At 35.0% G+C, this 24199-nt stretch overlaps 1 protein-coding gene across 1 annotated transcript in view; it reads left to right on the top strand.

Moving 5' to 3' along the window:
- The window catches only part of LOC150094688 (cell adhesion molecule Dscam1-like), a 374142-nt gene that overhangs the window by 287008 nt on the left and 62935 nt on the right, over positions 1-24199 (top strand). The window contains exon 24 of the mRNA XM_090411632.1: positions 4285-4357. Within this exon, the coding sequence (XP_090267758.1) occupies positions 4285-4357 (73 nt within the window). The remainder of the gene's footprint in view (positions 1-4284; positions 4358-24199) is intronic.

Raw genomic sequence — 24199 nt, forward strand, 5'->3', positions numbered from 1 at the left:
CAAATATAAATTCACAAATGAATTTGCTTTCAGATATTTGCTGTCTCTGTTTTTGCTTGAGATTAATCCACTTGTCAGTTACATCGCCTATAATTAATAACACAGTTGCAGAAGAAATTAATTCGATGCGAAAACATGTTTGTTGCGTAATAACCTAATATAAAAGTATGACAAATAAAATCATCAGATAATTTCGTACTCGCGAATTTAATTGCTATTCATAAGTCAACATCTTTAAAAATTGATAGCGGCAGGAAACATAAGACATTTATTAGTCAGCCAACCCACATTGAGGAGTTCCCATGTCACCCGATGCTAATGATTTCGTTTCGTGTACAGGTTATTAGCATTTATTAGGAGATCGAAATTTTAATTTGGAATCCCAAACATCTAAAAACATTAGAATAGATGAAAAGTATTAGAAACGAACTTTATATTTAATTAAATTATCGTATTCCATTGCTACTTAATTGCAATTTATATTTAGGAGTATTTTTTTTTAATTTTTGGAACTGTAGACACTTGACGAACCTCTGAACGAACATTAGTTATTTAATGCTAATCTTCTCCAGGTATTTTTTTTATTTTACATTCAGAGTGCTTTTTGATTCCCCAAGTGATATAATTGTGATACTGTTAAATTTCTCACAGTATCCTGTGAATCAATAAAGGATGGTGCTCCTGATTCGCATTTTTAAATAGTTCATGATAGCATGTGTAAAGAATAAAAATGTACGATATTAAGAAGGACAGAAGGAATAAACATGGCGTGCACGACTAAACCAATCAACCACGTTGATTCACTGATTCTCAAGCTGCTGTGGTACTTCTAAGTTTTCTCTCTCTCTCTCTCTCTCTCTCTCTCACACACACACACACACACACACACACACACACACACATGATTCAAATTATCCGGACGTCGATGCCCATCATTCTTGCAGAAGAGCATTCGTATGTCGGTCACTGATGTCTTACAGTTCAGCCTGCCTCGCAATCGGCATTATAACTCGTCTCATGGATGTTCAATGGAATTGAGATCAGGACTCTGTGCAGGCCAGTCAAGTTCTTCAACCCCCCCATCTCATCAAACCAATCCTATACAGACGTTAATTTGTGGATAGGGGTAATTTCGTGTTGAGATATGAAAAGGGCTGTCACCAAACTGTCGTCGTAACTCTGAAGCACAAACTTGTCTAGAATATCATTATACGTTACGCTGAGATGTATCTTCAGTGGAACTGGGGGCGAGGGCTAGCCTGAACCATGAAGAACATTCCACAGATCATGATGCCTCGTCCACCAAAATTCACAGTTGGCACAGCACATTTTGGCAACTAGCGTTCTCTTAGTATACGCCAAACCCATCTGGGTTTCGAGAATTGGACTCCCAAATGGTGAAAGTGTGAAGGAGTAACGAAAAAATGCATTTTTCGCTACTCCAATGACGTCAACACATACGCCATGCCACTCCACTCGACACTGGGCACTGCTCTTGCTAATGTTAGACTTGTGTGCGGCTGCACAGCCATGGAAATCCATGTTCTTCAGCTCCCGGCGAACAGTCATGTAGCTGGCATTGCTTGCAGAGACCTTTCAGGACTCGGTAGCGAGTATTTCAACCGAGGATAGGGATTTCTTTCGCACCACGAGCTTCAGCACTCCTCAGTTTTGTATCACTCTGTAATTTTTGTGGCCTATTAGGTTGAGAATATGCTGTTGTTGCTCCTAAGCGTTTTTACTTCACAATAGCATTACTTACAGTTGAACAGGGTGGCTGCAGAAGTTCAAGCATTTTCCCAACTGAATTGTTGCAAATGTGGTAGCCTATGATAGTGCCACATCGATAGAGTCATATCCTCTAGTACCGTGTGTGTGTGTGTAAATTCAATGACTTGAATGTTGTTCCAGTACATCGAACCATAATTTATTCATACAAAATTCAATTGGGGGGTCTTTGTTGATATTTAGTTCGTATTTCATGATTTTAACAGTTAAACATGTTTATAAGTCTAGGAGCATTTACAAGGACTTTTTTAAACTAAAGCTGGAGGTGAAAGAATTCTTCCTATAGGAAGATAAATTTATTTTTTCTACGTCTTGGTTGAAATGTGTAAGACAAAGCTGAAGCAATCCAAACATTTTCATCACTTATCCGAAATAAAATAAAATAAAAAATGAATATATTTCAACAACCGTTGAGGTTACAAGATCACTACATAATCTTTATTAAAAATCGATCAACACTTCATTATTTTTATACGTATAAATCCGAGAAAAAATATTCCTGAATTTTATTCAATCTCTTAATAGGGAAAGGTTGGTTCTTCAGTTTATAATGCAATAATCATAAAAATTAGGCTAAACTATGTTTTTTCTTTCGCCAAACTCTATTTAAAATTTCAAAAGCAAAATAAATAAACTAATAAAGTAAAACCATCCATAATTTGAATAATAATACTACGTAATAATATCACGTTAGAATTACATAAAATAAGTAAATAACGAATTTTACATTTTTTTTTTAAATTGATTTTATAATTACATTCAAAGTTCCCTTTTCCTTATTTGCAGTGAAACTACATTTACAGGGGAAATCAACTGGATACCTAACAGAAATCAGTTTCTTCAAATAATAAACACTTCTCGGCATATAGATCGTGTAAAATAATAGTTTAAATCCATATTAAGATTAAGATCAAAAGCATAATTTCAGAGTTTAGATGGCATTACTTGGTATATTTTTTATTACAATTAATATATTTAAAATTTGGGTTTTGTCAATGATAATAATAAATTGATAAAACCGACTGTTTTATCTGATGTCAGCCGTGTAGAACATCTAAAATTATCTTTCGCTAATTCCGGCTCGTACGTTATTCATTCCACAAATGAATAAACCAAAAAACAAAAGACAGCCGAAATATTAATTAAACGAATGTGCAACAATACGAAGAAAGAAAGATCAATATAATCTGGTAATTTATCGAACAAGCTAAAACAAACAGTCTCTTTGTGAGATTCCACATGTCTATCATGCAATACATTTAATTAAATGAATTGGATTTTTTTTACGTGAGATGCGAAGCGCCACCTGGCGACATCCGTTGTAAACTATGCCTAAGTCGCTTGCAACACAAGTACTGTGTCACCTGCACACACATCAGAGGCGATTTCTTTTCATCCAAATAGAAGTGAATTAAATAAGAAAACATTTTAGTTCATTCGGAGGCTAGCGGGCAGTGAAATTCTCTAGACAACTCACCGGAAGAATACACTTTTTAGAAAACTACTAAAAATATTTCTCGCGTGTTAGTTGACGTGTCTCGTAGACCCAACAAGAAGATTTTTGGATTTGCTCTGCGAGCACGTACACGAGAATCATACGTTCGTGCCATTTGGGAAGATATTTCTAGACAATCGTGGAACGTGACCATGGACTTGAATGCTTCTTCAAAAGACTATTGTGATGTTATTGATCTTTAATTCTATTTTCAATAATAATAAAAAAAGAAGCTGAAATAAGCTGTTGGCGAACAACTCATGAGATCACAGTAAAATAATATTGAAGAGTAATGTAGGTCTTTATATTCTGGAGTAAGGTTTTCTTATATGAAACCAGAGCTTAGGATATATCTGTAGGCAACTAGTATTGTGTTCGAAGTACATTGGAAATGAACAGGAACATCATAAATCTCTCACTCTGGTCTGATGTAGCAATACTCAGTGGGTTTCACAATTTAAATCTATAGACACGTAATATAGCGAGAGTCCTAATGGATTGCCTTGTTTGTAGGCTAACAGTAAACCTCTGACCGCCTGAAATTGTAAAGAATATCTAATGACATTTAGCCTCCATTAACAAGTCATGTGACTGTCTATGGATTAGTAGTCGTTAGGCCATTATTAGGGACTAATTAATAAGGTTCGAATGTGAATTCGGCTTCATAATTATCAACGATCTATTCAGGAATAGAGTCAGTAACAGGGTATCAAAGTTGAGTGGATTTCCGTAGAGAAATCCACTCAACTTTGTTATTCCGTAGAGAACGTGTCATGAAAGGAGGTAGAGCAATAAAGGTCAAAGGTTAGATTTTTTTATTTATTCATTATTTAAAAGAAAACGATAAGTCATCATATAAAGTAAAGAAAGTACTCCATACCTCAAGGGGCGGGGGGGGGGTTTCAAGATATTAATTTGGATAAATTTTCATGATTTTGTCAATGTTAGGTTTTAAACCTATTATTATATTTTTTTGTTTTCTTTTTTCCTTTTGATTTTAGGTGATATTACGGGTGCTATAACGCCAGTGTCCCTTCCCGAAAAGTACCACGCCCTAGGATTTTCACATATAAGGTAAGCAAGCCAAATATCTTTTACACGATCTCATATTTTGTCGATTTAAATATTATGCATGCCTTTAAGAGTAATGTCTAGCAACAGTTGCAACAATAAAAATTTCTCATCTTCGGACGCCTACGCGCGTGCTCACTTACAATGGAATTTAACAGGAAAAAAAAAATGCAAACTTGGATTCTCTGGTAGCGTGTTTGCTGCATTTATTCATTCGACTACCATTTAATCATTCTCAATGTGGAGCAGACGCGTTTCTACAAATAAACAGAAAAAAAAAACCACATTGAAGATTGTATAGCAACACTACTTTCTTTTGTGATGGCAACTATGCCTATTACAACACGTATTGACAAGAACTTCAATTACTAAACTCTCTTCTCTTGATGTTACCTCTGTTATCCTTGGATTATTTCTTTCCGTTGCCCCTAGCAACGGTTGAAGAGAACTAATTTTTGCCAGTCACGCCTTGCGGCATTATGTGAAAACATTTATTTGCAGGAAATGCAGTCAGTTTTATTCCGAAAAACAACTCACTCGGACAAAATGCTTTCGGGATATTGGTGTCGGCTTTTATAAGATACTGAAAAGCACTTTTATTTTCGTTGTTGTAAGTCAGTTAAAAAAGAACCATACGCTTGACTGAAGAGGAAGTATACAGAGTATTCTGAAGACAGAATAGCGCCTCGATGGTTAGCGACTGAGCGAAACACTGGATTACACAATCGGATGTTTCGTTCCACATGATCCTATAAAGGTTCGATGGGGATGGGTGGGATTCAAATGAATAGAATAAGTCGGCCAGGAAATCACGGAATGCTTCCAAAGTGCGAGGCTTGTGTGTTATCTTACTGGAAGAATCCAGGTCCATCGAATTACGTTGTCGCCATGTAGGACAATGCCTGGAAAGAATTAGCAATTAAGATGGGTGTGTTCAATGAGGATGGGAGGATGGAGGATTGTTTCTATACTAGGATATCTCCACCAACGGCCTCTTTCGGCCAACTGTACAGTCTGATGCGTAATGTCAAATTAAAAATAGTAGACACACGCCATACTGCGAAGCATCATTCAAGTGGAATAAACGTAGTTCGGTCCTCCAACTGAACAACAAAAAAAAAATACGGTATTGTTGGCCGACTAAATAACGTGTTCTTCATCAACTACTAAGCTATGGTTTATCATTCCTCAAACAGACCAACTGGCTAGAAAAATACACACAAAAAAAACATAATACATTGCCAGTATAGTCTTACCCGCTTCGGTTGTAATTCTAAAAACTTCGATCCAACACACAAGCTATGGATGCATGTGAAAGTCCAGGTATGAAACAACCCCGGATGGAAGCCTAATATGGCTTGCACAAGTTCCATGTTTGGTCTCTAAATGATGGATTGGCTAACAATTAGCCCATCTAAACTTATCTTGGTAGAATGACGTACCAAATATCATAATAAAGAGTATTGAGATACACACACACACACACACACACACACACACACACATGGATACAAAAAACTGTATTCTCTGAACTCCAACTGCCAATTCCCCCCCCCCACACACACACACATACTCTCTCTCTCTCTCTCTCTATTCCATTACACTTCACTTAAACTGCTTATCACGAACAGAAAATTGTTGTCATCTAAATAAAAAAAAACAGAAGAACCCCCTATCTTAGACGCAAACTGTGCTCGTAAACGCCGGATTCTGCATGGAGTGTTGTCGGCAATTTTGGGCATAAATATTTAATGGCAGATATCAAAGCTGTTGTACGCAGATGGATAATGGCAATCTTTATTGTTATTTGCCATCAGGCGACGTGCAATGGGGTAGTTAAAATATCGAAAAGGTGCTCTATCTTCGATAATTAAATTTCACGACACTTCAAAATCTCCATGGAAACAACATCGCTTTTCCAAAAGTTTTCTGCGTTCGCTACTTCTTATAAAAGATTGTAAAACGAAGCTGATACGGATGAAAATTCCTATAGCGTGATAAAGATGAAGAACAGGAGGCGGATGAAGAACAAATAGAAAGGAAAAAAAATAATAATAAAGGCTTCGATATTGACTGAGTTTTAATGTGTTAAAGATGCGTAAAAATCTTTTGAAATTAAACACTTTGATGGTTGACGCAGCCCTTTGAAATATCTAAAAGAGTTTAAAGTCAACACTTTCGACAGCACATTCAGTTCCACTTACCCTTCTTTTGTGTGTGTTGTCCGCTGGGAAATCCACTGTTGGAAAGCAATCTAACGCCTTGTTAAAAGCAAGAATTTCACTGAAACTTAGGATAAGAGGATTAATAGGACGTAAAGGAAGAAACCTAGTAGAATATTAATCGATATCTGGCCTCAGTTATGTCCGACTTGTTTACGGCAAATAAATTCCGTTAACCCCCGTAAGTTTTAACGAAGTCAGGAACTGCTTGTTTATCTTTTCCAGTTTCATATTAGGTACGGCTTGAGTTTCGGAGCTAATATTAATTGGTCGATGCGCCAAGGGATGCCGATTCCGCTTACTCTGTACCCTTCGTGCCCAGGTACTTTTCATTAATGGATTCGAACATTGTTCATGTGAGGTTCTGGCCAATATTTGTCACGATTCATATTTCTCAAAGAATTATCAGTTCTTCATTTGCATTTTGTCTTATTTCATCTTTGGACTCATTAATTATTCACTTGCAATCCTCTTTTCATAAGCAGCATAGTTCATGGAATTTCTCCTTTGATGGCTATCGGTGATCTCAAATATCATCGACTACTCTTTAAACTCCTCCACTGATTACAAAGGAGAAAATATGCAGAATTGGATTAAAATGTGGCAAAGATCGCGAATACGAGTCAAAAGATAATTTCTATGCTGAAACGAACGTTCACATGTAAAGATAAGGATGTTATTTTGCTTCTTTACAAGGCCTTGATAAGACCTCACTTGGACTATTATGCGCAGGTCTGGTCTCCGTTGTGATTCTGATATATTGGAGAGAGTACAAAGAGAGGTGTTAAAAATGATATCAGGATTGTGGAATACTGATGATGAAGACAGATTGAGAATTTGTAGGCTGCAGACACTAGCAAACAGGAGATAGAGGGGAGATACGATTGAGACTTACAAACTGCTGAAAGGGTCATAACATGATTTCAATTGATGGAATGTTTCAATTTATGGAGGGTGGGGAAAGGACGAGAAGGCATCCTTGGAAGCTGAGAATGAAGGGCGCCAAGAAAGGGGTGAGGGCTAGATTTTTCTCTCAGAGGATGGTGCGTGATTGGAATGGATTTCCATTGGATGTTGTGAGTGCAAGCAGTGTGAATGAAGTCAAGAATAAGCATAATAGCTGGTGTGTGTGTAGTATGTGGCCTCCCTCTATGAGTCCCTGACTCCCTGGAGGTCACTCTTAATAATAATAATAATAACAATAATAATAAAATACCTTACAATGTATGCTGCTATGTTTTTGAAAAGTACATTATTTATTTTTATGTTCCCACCCATGAACCTTGCAAATTCCACCCTGGGTGGGCCAAGGGACAGACAATTCTAATACCTTACTCTTTAGACTCAATACGGAAATTATTTAAACCATTTCAGGTCTGCTTATTCCAGGGATAACGCTTTTTCTGGCGTAAACCGCCATAAAAAGCCCACTATAGAATTGATATTAGGTACAGGCTAGAGGAACTCTTCTAAGCTTTTTTTTTGTCAGTCGTGTTGCACGTTTCTCTTGTCCCGAAAATTCTTGTTTTTAACGCCGTAAGTCAGAAAAATCAATCAAAGATAGAACACACTATTTCAGCGAATAATAATAGTTAGGATTAGAAACACGAGATGGCAGCACTTGTCCTCGGCACTGTTGAATCTTGATATTCTCAAATGGTCGGCAGCCATGAACTCAACTACCAGTGAAGACTATAGATGGGGGGGGGGGAGGCGGACAGTTTACCGATTTCTAAACATTATGTAGAGCTAAAAACAGTTCCAATTGACTAGTGGAAATTAAACAGAAAACTAAAGTTTGTCTTAATAAGTTCTAGACGTTTTGATAAGACGTATCAGAACTCAGTTGATAAATAAATCTTTCCTAAGAGTTCAGTAATCTATTTATTCCTTAAACTTTGTTTTGCAGTACTTTTTGAATAGTTAGCCTTCTAAAATAATCCGTATTGAAGCTCGGATGAGTTCGTTCACCAACAAAAGTGCAAGCGCATTAAGTTTTGAATGTATGCGTTTAATTGTTCGCTTCTGGATTCCAAACTTTTCATTTCACGATGCTTCTCTCTCTCTCTCTCTCTCTCTCTCTCTGTTTTCAAATTCGTGTTCAAGTTCACTGACTGAAGAGGTAACAGCTGGAAAAATCCCTAAAATAAGAAAGAGATTGTATCTTAACGGCGACTATAAATCAAACCTGCTTTAAACATCGGAGCAAATGGTTGAGCCATCAATACCGAATGTTTGGCTCTGTGTCAACAGCAATAATAATGCTTGTAATGGACACCAGATGGAGTGATTTCTAACAGATGCTGGATATGTTGTACTCTCTTTTAGTAACGCCTGAATCATTACTCTAATACAACGTATCGAAAGAGCTGTCTGAGAGCTACTTAAGAGGTCACAGACCTTGAGAAGGGCATACAAAACTGACAGCAGCAACATCCCCGGATGTATCTTTATTGGAAACATTATTAAAAAGGAGTCAAGAGAACATTTATCCAAAACACACATTAGCTAAGGCTAAATGAATAAAATCAAACGAACAGAGAACAGCAAAAAAAAAGCAAGTCTCGGACGTTATACGATAAATGGATCGTGGCGATACCCACACTGTTCGAAAATCAAAAACGGTCAATTGTTTGATCAGTTCTAAACTGCAACTTCATCCTGGAGCGTAGAACAGCTATCGTAAATTAATTAAAAAACATGCTTTTCGACACATTAAAATAATATAACAACAAAGAAAACAAAATAACTGATACTGAATCCAGTCTAGTGCTAAAGCAACAGTTTATCGTGTCAAACAAAGAACGAAATCTTTGCATGATTACCTGCTATGCGGACAAGGTAATATATTACATTATGATTTAGTGCAATTGTATATAAAACTATTATTTATCTGGGGACATTTTATATTAGTATTATCTTTTTCCTACCTGATTGTTGAATTTAACAGGAGCCAACAGTCCTTAACTGTTCGCTCCTAAATGTTTCTCGACTCCTGGTTCACCCCTATATTTATTATTTTTTTTATAATTTTTATACATTTTTACGTAGTTAGGAAATCCTCCTCTAGACATCGAACATGGATCTTTTTCAAGCCACTTCAGGCCTCCAATAAGCAAAGAGGTGGTTTCACACTCGGTAATTAAATTCATCTCCCACCTAAAAACAAATATCCATGTCCGTGGTGAGATTTGAATCCACAGGCAGGAGATCGGATACGCTAATAACTCGGCCATCACGACTGGCCTGCAGTATGAAAGACGGTGATGTTTTTGGAACATCACAGATTTTTGAAATTGCAAACGTAGCATTAAAGCATTGACATGTTTTTTTTTTATTTTTCGAATTGTTCCCCCGTCGTTTATAATTATCTTTCTTGTACATTAACTCCCTCTTAAATGAGACAGCCTGTGAACTTTAGGGGATCTGTATCTCCCATAATCCATGAACATCGAAACGATATGTCATGGGTTATTACGTAAAAAAGTTTGAGAACCAGAAATGAAATTCTGGATTTCAAACATGTTGAATGTTCTTTTATTATTATATCTGAGATTATTAATTTGTTACGTTTAATAAAAGAATTATTTCTTTTCTCTTCTTCTAGTGTTTTGCTTCATTAATTATTAACTACTTTTTTTCTTCTTTCTTTTCTTTAATCCATTTCCTTCAATCATCCTAAGATGGCATTCCAGTAGGAGAAGGAATACAAAATGGAATGTTTTAATTGGCGGCGACATGAAAGGTGTTCGACTGTTGTTACGTAATTCATTATTAACCAAAGAAATGTAAAATCACTTCAAAGTTAAACATTTTTCAAAATTAAATTTCGCCGTATGTTTGACAATTTTGAAAATTCTTTAAAAAAAGCGTGTCAACACTTTAAGGCTACATTTGCAATTACAAAAAATCTGTGATGTTCGAAACATCACCGTCTTTCGCGTTGACGTCACGAGGATTAAAAAAAAAACATAACTGAAGTGAGTTTAAAAAAGGTGTTCTTTGTTATGTTCGTATTAATAATCTTTTTATCTTCTTACGACAAGAATTTCATCGAAGTGAATTACTGCGCTTTTATATTCGATATGCGTGTAAGCGAATTCAATGTGCCTTAGTTTACAATTGATAAATAAATAAAATATTTGTAGTGATATATGAATAGTGAGTTTTATTAGATTTTCAACTATCATACAGATTAATTTGTTGTGTCTACTTCAAACAGCAATTGACAAAACGATAAATAAAACGCTATGCATTCAGTGATCTACTAGTTGAAATGTCAGTGAAATCACGTCACGTGCAAACAATGGTTGTTTGATCAATTTCGGTTTCTTTCACGTGCTAGCATCGATTGTTCTTTAAGTTAATTTTTTATTGTTATTATTGTTAAGTGAATACTGTTAAGTTAATTTTTATTGTTGTTGCTGTTAAGTTATTTTTAAATTGTTGTTATTGTTAAGATATCACTGCTAATTTTTTATTGTTGTTATTGTTAGGATAATACCGTTAAATTTTTATTGTTGTTATTGTTAAATCAATTCTGTTAAATCGTTACTTTTTTAATTATTGTTACTGTTAAGTAGTTACTTTTTTAATTATTGTTATTGTTAAGATACCACTATTAATTTATTATTGTTGTTATTGTTAGGAAAATGCTGTTAATTTTTATTGTTGTTATCGTTAAGTTAATACTGTTAAGTTAATTTTGTTTCAAGTTTAATGTCATGTTATATTGATTTTATATTAAGTTTTTTGTTATGTTTGAAAATTAGAATTCATGCATTAAACATACACAAGAATGAATCATAGAAATTGCACTTTTTGCAGGTGCCATGTTTATTTAATTTATTATTATTATTATTATATAGTAGTACCTGAAAGGCGAACTATGGTGAAATTTTTAATTGGTAGGTTAATTACATTTTTATCTAATATTATATCAAGGTTTACTCTACGACTACATTGGAATGCAATGAAGTGAAACTTAATGTGGAATATTTTTCTTCGCATTTAAGTGTGGTTGTGTAACGGTTCAACCTACCAACATTTTATAGTTCTTTACTTAGCAAATATAGCGTAAAATATACTTATTTCACATGAGAACTCGCCTTATTTCTATGGTATTTTTGGGCGGTTTGAGAAACCATTTCAGTTGATCAACCACCTGGAATTTAATCTCTACAGGCTGCAACCTCGATTCAGCACTCTTTGTTCTTCCGCACGCTAGTAAACATACCTGAGGTGCATCTTTATCTCAGCTCAACTGATCCCCCCCCCTTTATTTACATATTAGGTGTAATATCTTGTTACAACCAAGTAACTTGACTTCATCCTACACCTCATTATCATTAAAATAGACAATTAATTTTCTCCCGATAGATTACGAAGGTAGGATTAACTTTCCTTTTCTTCTGTAAATATTGTTAGAATTTTATCATATCTCGCGAAGAATTGAAAGTCTTTCATATCCTGCTTAAATAATTATTCTTTCTTCAAACTTCAAGCGTTTTTTATTTTTTAGTTTCACACAACAATGTTTTTAATACAACAATTACTTGAGCAACAAAATAGATTATCATTCGGAAGATACTTTTTAATTAACAGCTGAAAGATTCTATTTATGTAATTTAATTAATCGTTGTCTTTAGGTTTAGATATTTGGAAGAATATTAATTATTTATTTTAGATAATTACAAGTAAATTTTTAAGAATGACTTCGACTTCAGCAACCCATAAGGTTAAATTTGTTAAGGTTAACAGCCTATCGGTCTCTTAACCTTAACAAACTAGGTGTGCGCTTAGAGCTCTTCGTTGAAAGAGCTCACGTTTGAACTCGTAAAGTGTTCAAATCCTTCTTAATTTTTTTCTTAATTTCTTACTGTGCGGAGTAAATACTGTATATAATGAAAATATCCAAGTTGAGATATCAGCAACCCGATATTAATCCAGATTTTGGTTCAAAATACAATAAGAATCACTTATAGAATCAGCTGTAGATTCACAAGTCTAGTTTCATGAGTAAATCATAAAAGTGGCATTCGTGCAGAACGGACTTCTTAGCTGGCTTGATTCCCGATGTTTAAGTGCCTGGACACGCTAATGAAATAAGCATGTTTCGGACAAAATAGAAAACAAAATAAATAAATAACAGTGCAAATCAGAAACCCAATTGAGTGGATAACAAATGCATTAAAACTGGCTGAATTCTTTTGTCGACCCAGGAAAGACACTAGATGGCGCCACTAAAACACAGCTTTCCTTATTTATGCAAAACTGACCTTTGCCAGTAGAACGTCATACTATTGAAGAACATATTTTGGATGGTTTTCGATAAAACGACAGAAAAACTCAAAAGTCCCTGTAATAACTTCAGAAAAGTAGAAGGATTTAAAAACGCCCAATCTAACAAGGGACTTAGAACTATATTTGGTTACGACCAATTCAAAAAATGCATCCAGAGCCGAGCAGCTCGGTAAGATGGCAAGGGGAGTGGAAATGTATGTTAAAAACCCTGCGGGATACAACTCACCAAAGGGGTCGGATAGTTCATTCCCATGGTTCAACAGAAAAGGGCAGAGGAAAAGGAAGTGAATTCCGCTGTGATTTTGTTACGTTTTTCTATCCGTTTTAGGTTCAAGATATATGTTAAGGATGGAAGCATTTCTTAAAGAAGTTATTTGTTTCCATAAACCCAGAAAACTGTCAATGAAAAAATTTATTCTATTTCCGGTCTTCCATCAGTAGTCGCCGTCCAGATAGGTGCAACCTTATAATGTTTCCCTGAGCTTTTCGCAAGAGATTTATTATAAGTATTAAAGCTATAATTTAAAAGAAATGGTGGCTTAAATAACTGAAGAGTTATTTCCTTTATTCTAGGATACTTTAATCTTTGATCACAGTAGTTTATAAGAAATATTTAACACATAAATTATATATTATGCATTTGCAATTAAGAATAATAAAATGCATCACAGATGAGGGCGCATACGAAATGAAAAGGAATGAGGGAAAGCACAATTAATTGTATACGCAAAAACAGTTTTTCTGATGACGATAGCGAACAAACACAGTGAACTAAGTTAAACAAAGTGCATTAAAAATGAACTTCGATACTTAGCACAAACGTGACTTTTAGATAAAAGAAAATCGAACGTAAATCTTTCCAAATGCTGATTTATACGTTATTTTATCAATACTAAATACGAGATTATGCTGTTGAGAGACGGTTGGAAGCTAACAGCACTGTCCAGAAGCCACGAGATGGTATCCTACATAGAATTCATAACTTATGATTTCCTGTTGTTGTGTTAGCACAATAACTTGCAGTTTCAAGAGGAAATGGTTGTTTATCCGGTCTTCAGTCAGACATTATCCTAGTGGAATATTCACAATAACTATCTCTCTCTATAGCAACATAATTTATGCTATGCGACCAAATTAATTTGAAAAAAAAAATATTATGTTTGTATAAATATTATCGAGCAGTGATTCTTCTTCAACGTAGCCTCTTCTAAAACTATCGGTCATTTATCAACCAGATACTTGGAATACTATCAGTACATCCCGATCCACTTCCTCATGAAATCCATCTCTATAGAATGGATCTCTTATAGTGTTCTTTCTGTTAACGTTCTTTATTATATTAATTGCGTTTATAGAACTTTCAGGCTATATATATATATAATCTAGGTAGGCAAATAATCAGCGGCACTGCACTTGTGTTCAACAAAATAATAGGGATGAGACACCAGTACAGGCTGTGACTTGTGCATAGTAAGATAATTTTCTTTGATACATACGGCCGTTACGTCAGACGTTTAAGCGAAAAGCAGCACGAAAAATTGTGGCCTTTCTAGGGCACTGATGCATGGCACTGCCGTCACTCACTCTGACTAGAGCACAGCGTTTATGAAATTATAATGTAAAAAGAGCCGGGACGATTATTTTTTTTTTTTTCATTTTCTGAGGTTCATCTATTATACATTTTTTATATAGCTGGTCTGGAGTGTAGAGAGAGAGAGAGAGAGAGAATGGTCCAACAACCAGAAAATATCCCCAATAACAAGACTCAGTGTTCTGAGAAAACTGCTTAGTGTTTAAAGACCGATAGAGTGTTACAAAGATCGAACAGTCAAACGAAAAATCTGCAAGCGAATATCTTTAATAACAATCATTATTATAATTAGTATTATTTCAACTATTCATAACGATATGTCCCATCTAAATCAGCATTGATATCTGTTCTAGAATGATTAATACCAGTTAAGCCAAAGTTTTCAATAATAGAATCGATATCTATTTTACATAACTTAGTGCAGTCTAGACTAAGACAGCAGCGATTGTGATTGAGTCTACATGGACTGGCACATCCGTTGAACAATTTTCTTTTATGACCGGATTTGGTTTGTGTGTGTTCAGAGTTATGTCGGAAGCAGCTGTTGTTATAAGATCAATGGGTTATTATTATTTATTATAATTACAGCTATTTTGCCTGCTTCAGTTTAGGAGTGCCCCTGTTTAAATGTCATTGGCTATTTACTCACGGATTCTTAGGGCATTGTGAGTGTAAATGTACCAAAAGGTATATGTAGCATAAGGAATAGAAATTTACACATACCTTTTTCTGGGTGTTGCGGCTCTTCTGCGATGTCGAAAAACTACTGAGTGTGTGTGGGGGGGGGGAGTAGGAAATTTGGTAGAATTAAGTTAGAAAAACCCGGTTTTTTTTCGTAATATGTATAAACATATATATTATATTATATAGGGTGGGGAAAAGGTGAAAGGGTTGATTTTTTAAAATAGGGAGGGGGAAGGGGAAAGGTGGTTGACGGGGTGCGGTCCGTTTCGACTATTCGTGGTCGTCATCTGAACACATTGGGAAAGTGGATGCTATGTCAGGTCGGTTAGGTGCTTCTGCTTTTGAAGTGTTTGTGTTGTCGCCTATTGGTCGGGGTTGTGACCTCAATTTATGTTGTGAAGCTTCCAAACCTCGGAGATTATGTAAGGCCTGTGTACGTTGATAGAGTTCGCGTCACATTTTATGGCTATTGTTTCCGATATTCTTAGCATTGTTTCATTGTCTTGTCTGTCTACTATGATGGCGTTGTCTATCTGCGGGGTGTGTTTTTGTTCAAGGGCGTGAACAGCTATTTCCGTTTTTCCTGTGCTTTGTATTCGATTTTTCTTTTTGATGTTACGTTTTTTAGTGTTTAAATGTTCTGGAATAGGGATGTTACAGTCACGGAAGTGTTCTTGTAGTCTTGCCCATAGAGACCTGATGGCGGAACCTGTGTAGGTGATGTCACAATCTTTTTGGCAGGGAAATTTATAGACTACATTGTGCTGTTCAAATATTTCTTTCTGTGTGTGAGGTTTGGTGGATTTTAGGAGGTTTGCCAGTTTTTGGTTTGTGGTGAATACCAGTTTGTAGTCAGTATGTTTGAAGATGTATTTATAGACTTTGTATGTGTTTTGGGTGTATGGTAGTTTGATAATTTTTTGTGTAGAGAAGTTCGTTTTGGTACTTGGGTTGTTTTGGCGGTTTTTTGCCGTCTTGTTTGCGTAGTTAATCAGTTCTGTAGGATAGTTGCGATTTAAGAAGATCTGTGTTAGTTTTTTTTATTTCTGCGTTTAGACTATTTTGATTGGTTGAAAATTTGTAAGCATTTATGAATTGTGATAACATGACAGATTTTTTAACAGAATATGGATGGTATGAGTGAAAATGGAGGTAGTTTCCGATGTGTGAGGGTTTGTGGTATATTTTCGTGGCTATTTTGTTGTGTGTTCTGGTTAATGTCAAGTTTAAGAAGTTGATGGATTTGTTCTGTTCGGTTTCTGTGGTGAATTTTAATCTGTTGCTGTAACTGTTTAGGGATGTTTTTAAGGTGGTGATGTGTGTGTGGGATTACCAATGTACAGAATATCGTCTACGTATCTGCCATAAAAGGTGATGCCGGGGGGAAGTGAAGGGTGGAGTAGGAGTGATTCTATATGTGCCAGGAATAATTCTGCTAGTTGTCCACTGATGTTTTGGCCCATGGGGAGTCCGAAGATTTGTATGTACATGTTGTTGTTGAACTTGAAGAAGTTTGCCGAGATTATTAGTTTTATTAGTTTTATTATAATTTTATTTAAAATTATAATCTCGGCAAACTTCTTCAAATTCAAGTATTCACCACAAACCAAAAACTGGCAAACCTCCTAAAATCCACCAAACCTCACACACAGAAAGAAATATTTGAACAGCACAATGTAGTCTATAAATTTCCCTGCCAAAAAGACTGTGACATCACCTACACAGGTTCCACCATCAGGTCTCTATGGGCAAGACTACAAGAACACTTCCGTGACTGTAACGTCCCTATTCCAGAACATTTAAACATTAAAAAACGTAACATCAAAAAGAAAAATCGAATACAAAGCACAGGAAAAACGGAAATAGCTGCTCACGCCCTTGAACAAAAACACACCCCGCAGATAGACAAGGCCATCATAATAGACAGACAAGACAATGAAACAATGCTCAGAATATCGGAAACAATAGCTATAAAGTGTGACGCGAACTCTATCAACGTACACAGGCCCTGCATAATCTCCGAGGTTTGGAAGCTTCACAACATAAAATTGAGGTCACAACCCCGACCAATAGGAGACAACACAAACACTTCAAAAGCAGAAGCACCTACCCGACCTGACATAGCATCCACTTTCCCAATGTGTTCAGATGACGACCACGAATAGTCGAAACGGACCGCACCCCGTCAACCACCTTTCCCCTTCCCCCTCCCTATTTTAAAAAATCAACCCTTTCACCTTTTCCCCACCCTATATAATATAATATATATGTTTATACATATTATGAAAAAAACCCGGGTTTTTCTAACTTAATTCTACCAAATTTCCTACTCCCCCCCACACACACACTCAGTAGTTTTTCGACATCGCAGAAGAGAGGAAAAGCCGCAACACCCAGAAAAAGGTATGTGTAAATTTCTCTTCCTTATGCTACATATACTTTTTGGTACATTTACACTCACAATGCCCTAAGAATCCTATATAACCTAACAAACGTGTATTTTTCTCTACCCTTTGTAGAGAAAAAAACACGTTTGTTAGGTTATATACATTTCTTTTATAACCTGAACATGAGACTGGCTAACAAACATTTAGTTGAAAAATTATAAATGTTTTTCACTGCCTAGATAGGATTTGAACCCAGGTCTTTCCAACCATTTTGGTTGGAAAGATCTTTGGCTAATACTGACTGAGCTATGAAAACGCCCTCGTTGAGCCTATGCCAATGATTTGAGTCTTCCTAAAGCCTCAAGTTTGAGAGGGACACTTCTCACTGTTACATAAGTGTGTAGCTAATAAACTTCTCAATTAGTGTGTATAATATGATAAATTAATCGACCATATTCCTCTATTTTTTCTCTTTGGTTTAATCACAGTTAGTTAAGATGCGTTGACTGGGTCCTCGGAACCTAGATAACTGATTCTCTAGATTCGGTGGGTTCAAATACTTATATTTAGCTACGTGTGCTAACATAAATCGAATCTATCGTACAAATAGATGTAACGAGTCCCTAACTTACGCAATCGTACAAATAATTATAATTATACTTACATCGAATTGTACAAATAGTTTTACTTATCCACTGACGTACGTCGAATATGGGAAACTCCATTTTAGTGTTTTGAACAGAATATGATAAATTATAATAAATTCAACTCGATGCATTTATAAACCAGTAAAACTCGCCTTGCATGTTTATCCAATAATTCATAGTTTATTGAAGAAAAGCTAATAATCTAAAATTGTTCACATTTTTGTACAGGTTGCTTTTAAAGTAAACTCAGTATCTTATCTGCATTAATTTACTATAGTTTACTTTTAAAATAAATCTAATAAAGTTACACTCAGTCTCTTATGCTAATAATGCTAGTTTAGGCATAAGATATTTCAGGGGTAAGCTTAAGAATATCCTTAACTCGTTTATAAATCTTAAAAAAAAAAAAAGATAGAGAGATGCAGATATTATTAAGTGTTTTACCGGAACTAGACTATCCTTTTTACGCTGATTTCGTTTTAGTTACTTTGTTTCTTATTCTAGTTAAGTTTACGATTAAAAATAAATTGCCTGTTCATACTATCAGGTGGTTTCGTAATTTAGAGAAAACTGTAAAACAGTTCCCGATAACTGACACGGCAGCTTATGGATGTAATGGATTGAGAGCTTGATAGAAGTTTAATCTCTAAGTTTCTTCACACTAAAGGCTAATCTCCTTCTCATTGCTTTTAGACTCACTAATTCCCACTATAAACTATTGAGGGGGGACGACGACTTGGAGATTAGACTCCTATCAAGCGCCCAAGATAATTAGCACCACAGGATCTCACCGAGTGTGGCAATCTGTTATCTAACTTTGAGAACACTCAGTGGCGAGTGCGTGTCGGTTTTTCTAAATGGTAAACTAGGTACAAGCAATGGAAGCGACTGCGTTTCTAAACGCCCTACCCCCCTTTACGTTGATAAAGAGGTAGTGAAGTGATTAAAGTGCAATAGTCACGTGTTAATAAGTTAGATTTTTCACATTCGCTATTCAAATACGATGATCTTGGTTATTTTTAGGTTCAAATTTTTCTTAGATGATCCTGAGCGAAATACGATGCTTCTTGGTTATTTTTCAGGTTCAAATTTTTCTTAATGACTACACATCCTCTTAAAATGCTTCCGTCATAAGCAAATGAGTGTCAATGATACGCAACCAAATTTACCCAGTATTAATGGTCGTTGGTTGCTGCAACTTAACAATAACTGTGATCACTCAGCCTCTGATATTCATCGTTACTCCTTTTATACTGAATTACGTTAATAATCTCTCTCTTGATGGTATAGATAGTACTTATTCTATGTTATCCCCATTATTTGGAATACGAAGAATGTCTATTAATCATTTTGATCATTATAAGTCACTTCCGGTTCTGAAATAACGAAGATTTAATACAATTATCTTGAAGTGTTTGGATTCTTATCAAACCAATCTAGGCCCTTTTAAAATATATGAAATTACCACAAAATAATTTATTTGAAAAACCACTGAGATCATATACAGTATACAGACAAAGGGACGCTGCGTATAATGTTAGCAGCTGCAGCGGTTTGATCAAAAATACTGTCAAGGCGACCAAGGCTATGAACCAGTGTGTTTATTGATGTTAACTGAATCTGTTTCCCGGTCGGTTTGCCTGTTTTATTGAATGAAAAATACAACTTAATACGTGATCAGATGGCTCACTTTCAGTTGAAAAGTCATTTTAACGGTTTCTCGAGTTCGTAGAGAAAATTTTAAACCAAATGTTTCCGCCCATATGGAAAATCAAAAGATCTGCGTACAAACGGATTCATGTCTAGAAGAATGCTTCGAGATTTTTGCAGTAATGTAACATTTATTCTGTACGATATAGTCTATTATACACTGGTACCATGATGGTTGCAGTCACAAGAACAACTTACACCTAAAACTGCAGACGTTAAAATGTACTTCTGCAATCTACGCAGTTGTACACGCACGTTACGGTTGTGAGACGTGGACTGTTCTTTATGCAGAATCAAATCAAAACTTTATTTGGTTGCTTGTTTAGAATTACGCTGAGGAAACTAAAGTCAAAGCGAGTAGTATACCCGTTTTCCAGCTTGTCTGCTTCCCAGGGAAATACCCTTTTTTCTGAGAAGGGAAAAATCTGTGTAACCACAGCAAATAGCGAACTTCATCAACCAACGATATCACAATTCTAATAGAGTACATCGTTAAAAAAGTAATTTAACTATCAAACAACTGCGTATCAATAATCAAACAGGCTTTAGGAGAAACAGTGAATATTCTTAATCTTGTATATCTTCATACTAAATCTACCTTATAAACACAATTAATCCCGATTGTAATTTTGTTCAATTGGATTGTAATTCAGTCGGAACCATCCTTCTTTTTTTATCAGTTCCCTTCCATTAAGTGCCATAACGTTTTGTATTTATTTTTATTTTTTTCAGAAGATATTTTCATTCTATTTTTGGTAACAATCTTGTTAAAGTTGCATAGGACTAACTGTAGTTCATCTCCTGTTTTAGCAATTAAGATTTGATCATTTGCGCCTAATAATCTATTTACTCGGTCATTTGGTTCTAATTGTTATTGTGTAAATAAACCACTGCCATTCTTTTAATGTCTCATTAATATGTAAATTAAAAAGGATGGCACACAAGTTACGTCCTTGCCTTATGCCTTGATTTTTATCCATTCTTTCGGTTTTCGCCGTTATAGTTTTATTTTCTTATACATTCCAAATTGTTTTCATTAATTCAATTTGCAAATGAATTAATAAAAAAATTAATTCAAATAAAATTAATTCAATTTTAATTAATATTTCAAGTAGTTTGCTTCTCTTTACTAAATGAAATGCTTCTTTTCGTAATCTATGAATAGGATATTAGGATATGAATAATGAGGTTGAATTTTCTTTGTTTTCCAATCAGAGTTGTAAATTAAACATTGATTAAATACATGAGAGACCTTTTCTAAATCTGTTTTGTTCGTTTACTAAATTGATTAGAGCCTCTGTAGCTCAGTCAGTATAGACGAAGCCCTTTGGTAGGATCGGAATGACCTGGATTCGATTCTCGTCCGTGAAGTGAGGAACCTTTATCTGCTTTCTTTCGATTAAAGGTGAGTTAGCCAGTTTCATACGGAGGTAGAGGGGATTTATTCTCCCGGAAAATCGGGTTTTTCGTCCCTCCCCAGAACAGGCAAACCGGTCCCATGAATACACGCTGCTGCAGTCAAAAAACACACACTTAATCCCTCATTAGGAGGGTTCAACCAGTCCTAAGGGGCGATCGAGGAATGGGGAAACACCCCACACGAATAAAATAAAACTAAATGATTTTCTACATAGTTGTTTATGTTTCTTTTTTTAAAATATTGCTATATATATATATTATATTTGGAATCCAATTGAATAGACTCTCCCACAATGCAATGCCATAAATCACAGTATGGTTTCCTTACATTACCGGATATTATTACAACTTTGTGATAATATCAGACTTTTGTTGTTTCTTTATTATTATTTTTTTAGATTTATTACTTATTTCGATAAATATTTTTGAAATAAACCGTGATTTGCCCAGACTACCATATCCTACGCGAGAACTATAGCAGTAATCATATATCGTAAAAGGTGTTGCCTTTACTCTTGTAAGACTGGCTAGATACTCGAAAAATGAATGCTTTTAAACTCTACAGCAATATTTGTGATCATACATTACAGTATTTGTGTGTTTCATACAGTTTTTTTCATGGTTCCATTAATATTCATCATCCATCCGTTCGCAAGACGTTTAGACAAAGCTTATATATTTTTGTGTTCTTTGGTATGTTTCGGTTTGATAATGGGTTATCGATCTGCTTTTTCTCGTAAAGCAACGATCTTTTGAAACTATTAAAAATGACTCGGAAGAGCCCAGCAATTGAATGAAAAAGATTCCATCGCTTCACTTTTAACTATTTTCTATAGCGATGCCTGAATGGTTATTACAAATCATGTGATCAATTTACTGCACTTTTTCGAACTCTAGGTTTTAATATCACGACCCTCAATATTTCGTGTGTCTGTGTATTTTGTGATTTATGACTGACAGTAGATAATAAATAACTAACGCATAATAATTTGCTTCAAAACTATCACTCATTGAAAAAAAAAACTTTAAAGAATGTTGTTAATCTTTTGGTTGACAGCACGCATTTAATCACGCGCACTCCCATTGTTCAACTCGTGACTGACAGCACATTGTTAATCATGAAGCCTGCTTGTATCACGTGATTTCAGTTGAAATTTTTTTTTTTTTTTTATTTGTTGTGTTACAAAATTGCTATCGCATTTTTCTCAGTAATTAAATCATGGCAACGAATAATATTAGCTGAATTTTTGCTATTATTATTACGGTTCTTTATTAAAATTGCTTTGCTTTAAAAGATAATGTAAAGGAATAAAAGTGTTTTTAAATATTATTGTTATTATTCAGAGAACCGAAGCGTGCTCAGTTATCGTAATTTAAACTGTGGTTCTGGGAGGCAAAGTATTGTAATTAAGAGGATGAGAGTGACGATGGAATATAAAGTGATGTTTAATTTATCCCGAGGAGGAACGAATAGAGAAGGGTAGCAATATTTCAAGAAAACACGAGGCTCCTATTCACAAATTTTGAATGCCAATGAAAATTAAAGCGCTGTTGCTTGTTCTCCATTCTGCGTAATTCATAAAAGTGCATGTCTGAGTTATGCTTCAGTAGGAAACTACGAAGATAAAGCGGAAGGAACTGTTAAACTTTATTGCATTTCTTCGGAGGTCATGAGACGGTGAATTTAAATATGATATTACATAATATTTAATAACTGAATTTTGAAGAAAATCTTTTTCGTTTATATTGTTAAATATTTTCGTGCAAGTGCTCGAGTGATTGTACCGAGTGATAATTCGTATTAGAAATAGGAAAATGAGAGACTTTTCCGACTTTGAAAGAAGACACATCGTTGGTGAGCATTGAGCTGGAGTATCGGTGACAAAAACTGCCACGTTATTCGGTATATCGAGATCGACAGTTTCTAAGGTTATGTCAGCATACGCAGATCATGGCAAGACAACATCATCGAAGAAAAACAGTGGGCGAAAATATATAAAAAAAATAGAAAGAGATCCTCAGATAATGAGAAGGATTGATTCAAAAAATCACATGACTACTGCAGCGCAGAACTGAATATTTGTCTTGCAAAACATATTACCATAAAAACTGTCCAACATGAACTCGTGTAACATTAAACAGGTCCCAAATACCAAAATTTGTGGCCTAGAGATCGATTAAAATGTAAAGCATTTAATTCTTTGATGGATTAATATCGTCCAATGACACGTCCTCAACCTATGGTATATTAATATTACCACATGATACGTACTAAACGTCTAGAACATTAGTATTAACCCATGAAATTCTCTAACCCTATAGTACATTGGTATTAACCCAAGAAAGGTTCAAAACTAGTACATTTGTACTAGTAAAGCTGGTGGACCAAAATTAGATAATCCCGAAACTGCACTGGATAACTGAACACGAACTTTTTTCCATGCGTATTTAGACTTTCAGTAAGCATATTGTTTTTACAAACTCAGAAGTAACCATTCCCATAGTAGGATTCAAGCAGAAAGGCTGTTGCTTGAAGAGGAAAAATATCCGAATGTTTCTTATCCCATCTTTGCCTTTTAATTTTTTTAACACTCTTTTTAAAAGTATTCAGCCAAAAGCACTTAGGAATACCTGTTTTTTTCTTAAAAGTCATATATTTTCCCACAAGTATGAAGATGACTAAGTATAGATTTTAAACAAAACGGTAGACGTTTTGCTTAAAAGTGGAATAAAGAAATGCAGGATTATTAAGATTGATAATAAATTAAAATTTTAGAAATAAGAACGATATTATAGAAATTCAAATATGCATAATTCATGTCCTGCCAAAACAAAGATGCCAATTTTGCATATACACGAAGAAAAGACTCGTTTATTTAACT

This window comes from Typopeltis vanoorti, chromosome 21 (genome assembly GCF_054136105.1).
Source record: "Typopeltis vanoorti isolate ZY-2024b chromosome 21, IOZ_Tvanoo_1.0, whole genome shotgun sequence".
Lineage (NCBI taxonomy): Eukaryota > Metazoa > Arthropoda > Arachnida > Uropygi > Thelyphonidae > Typopeltis > Typopeltis vanoorti.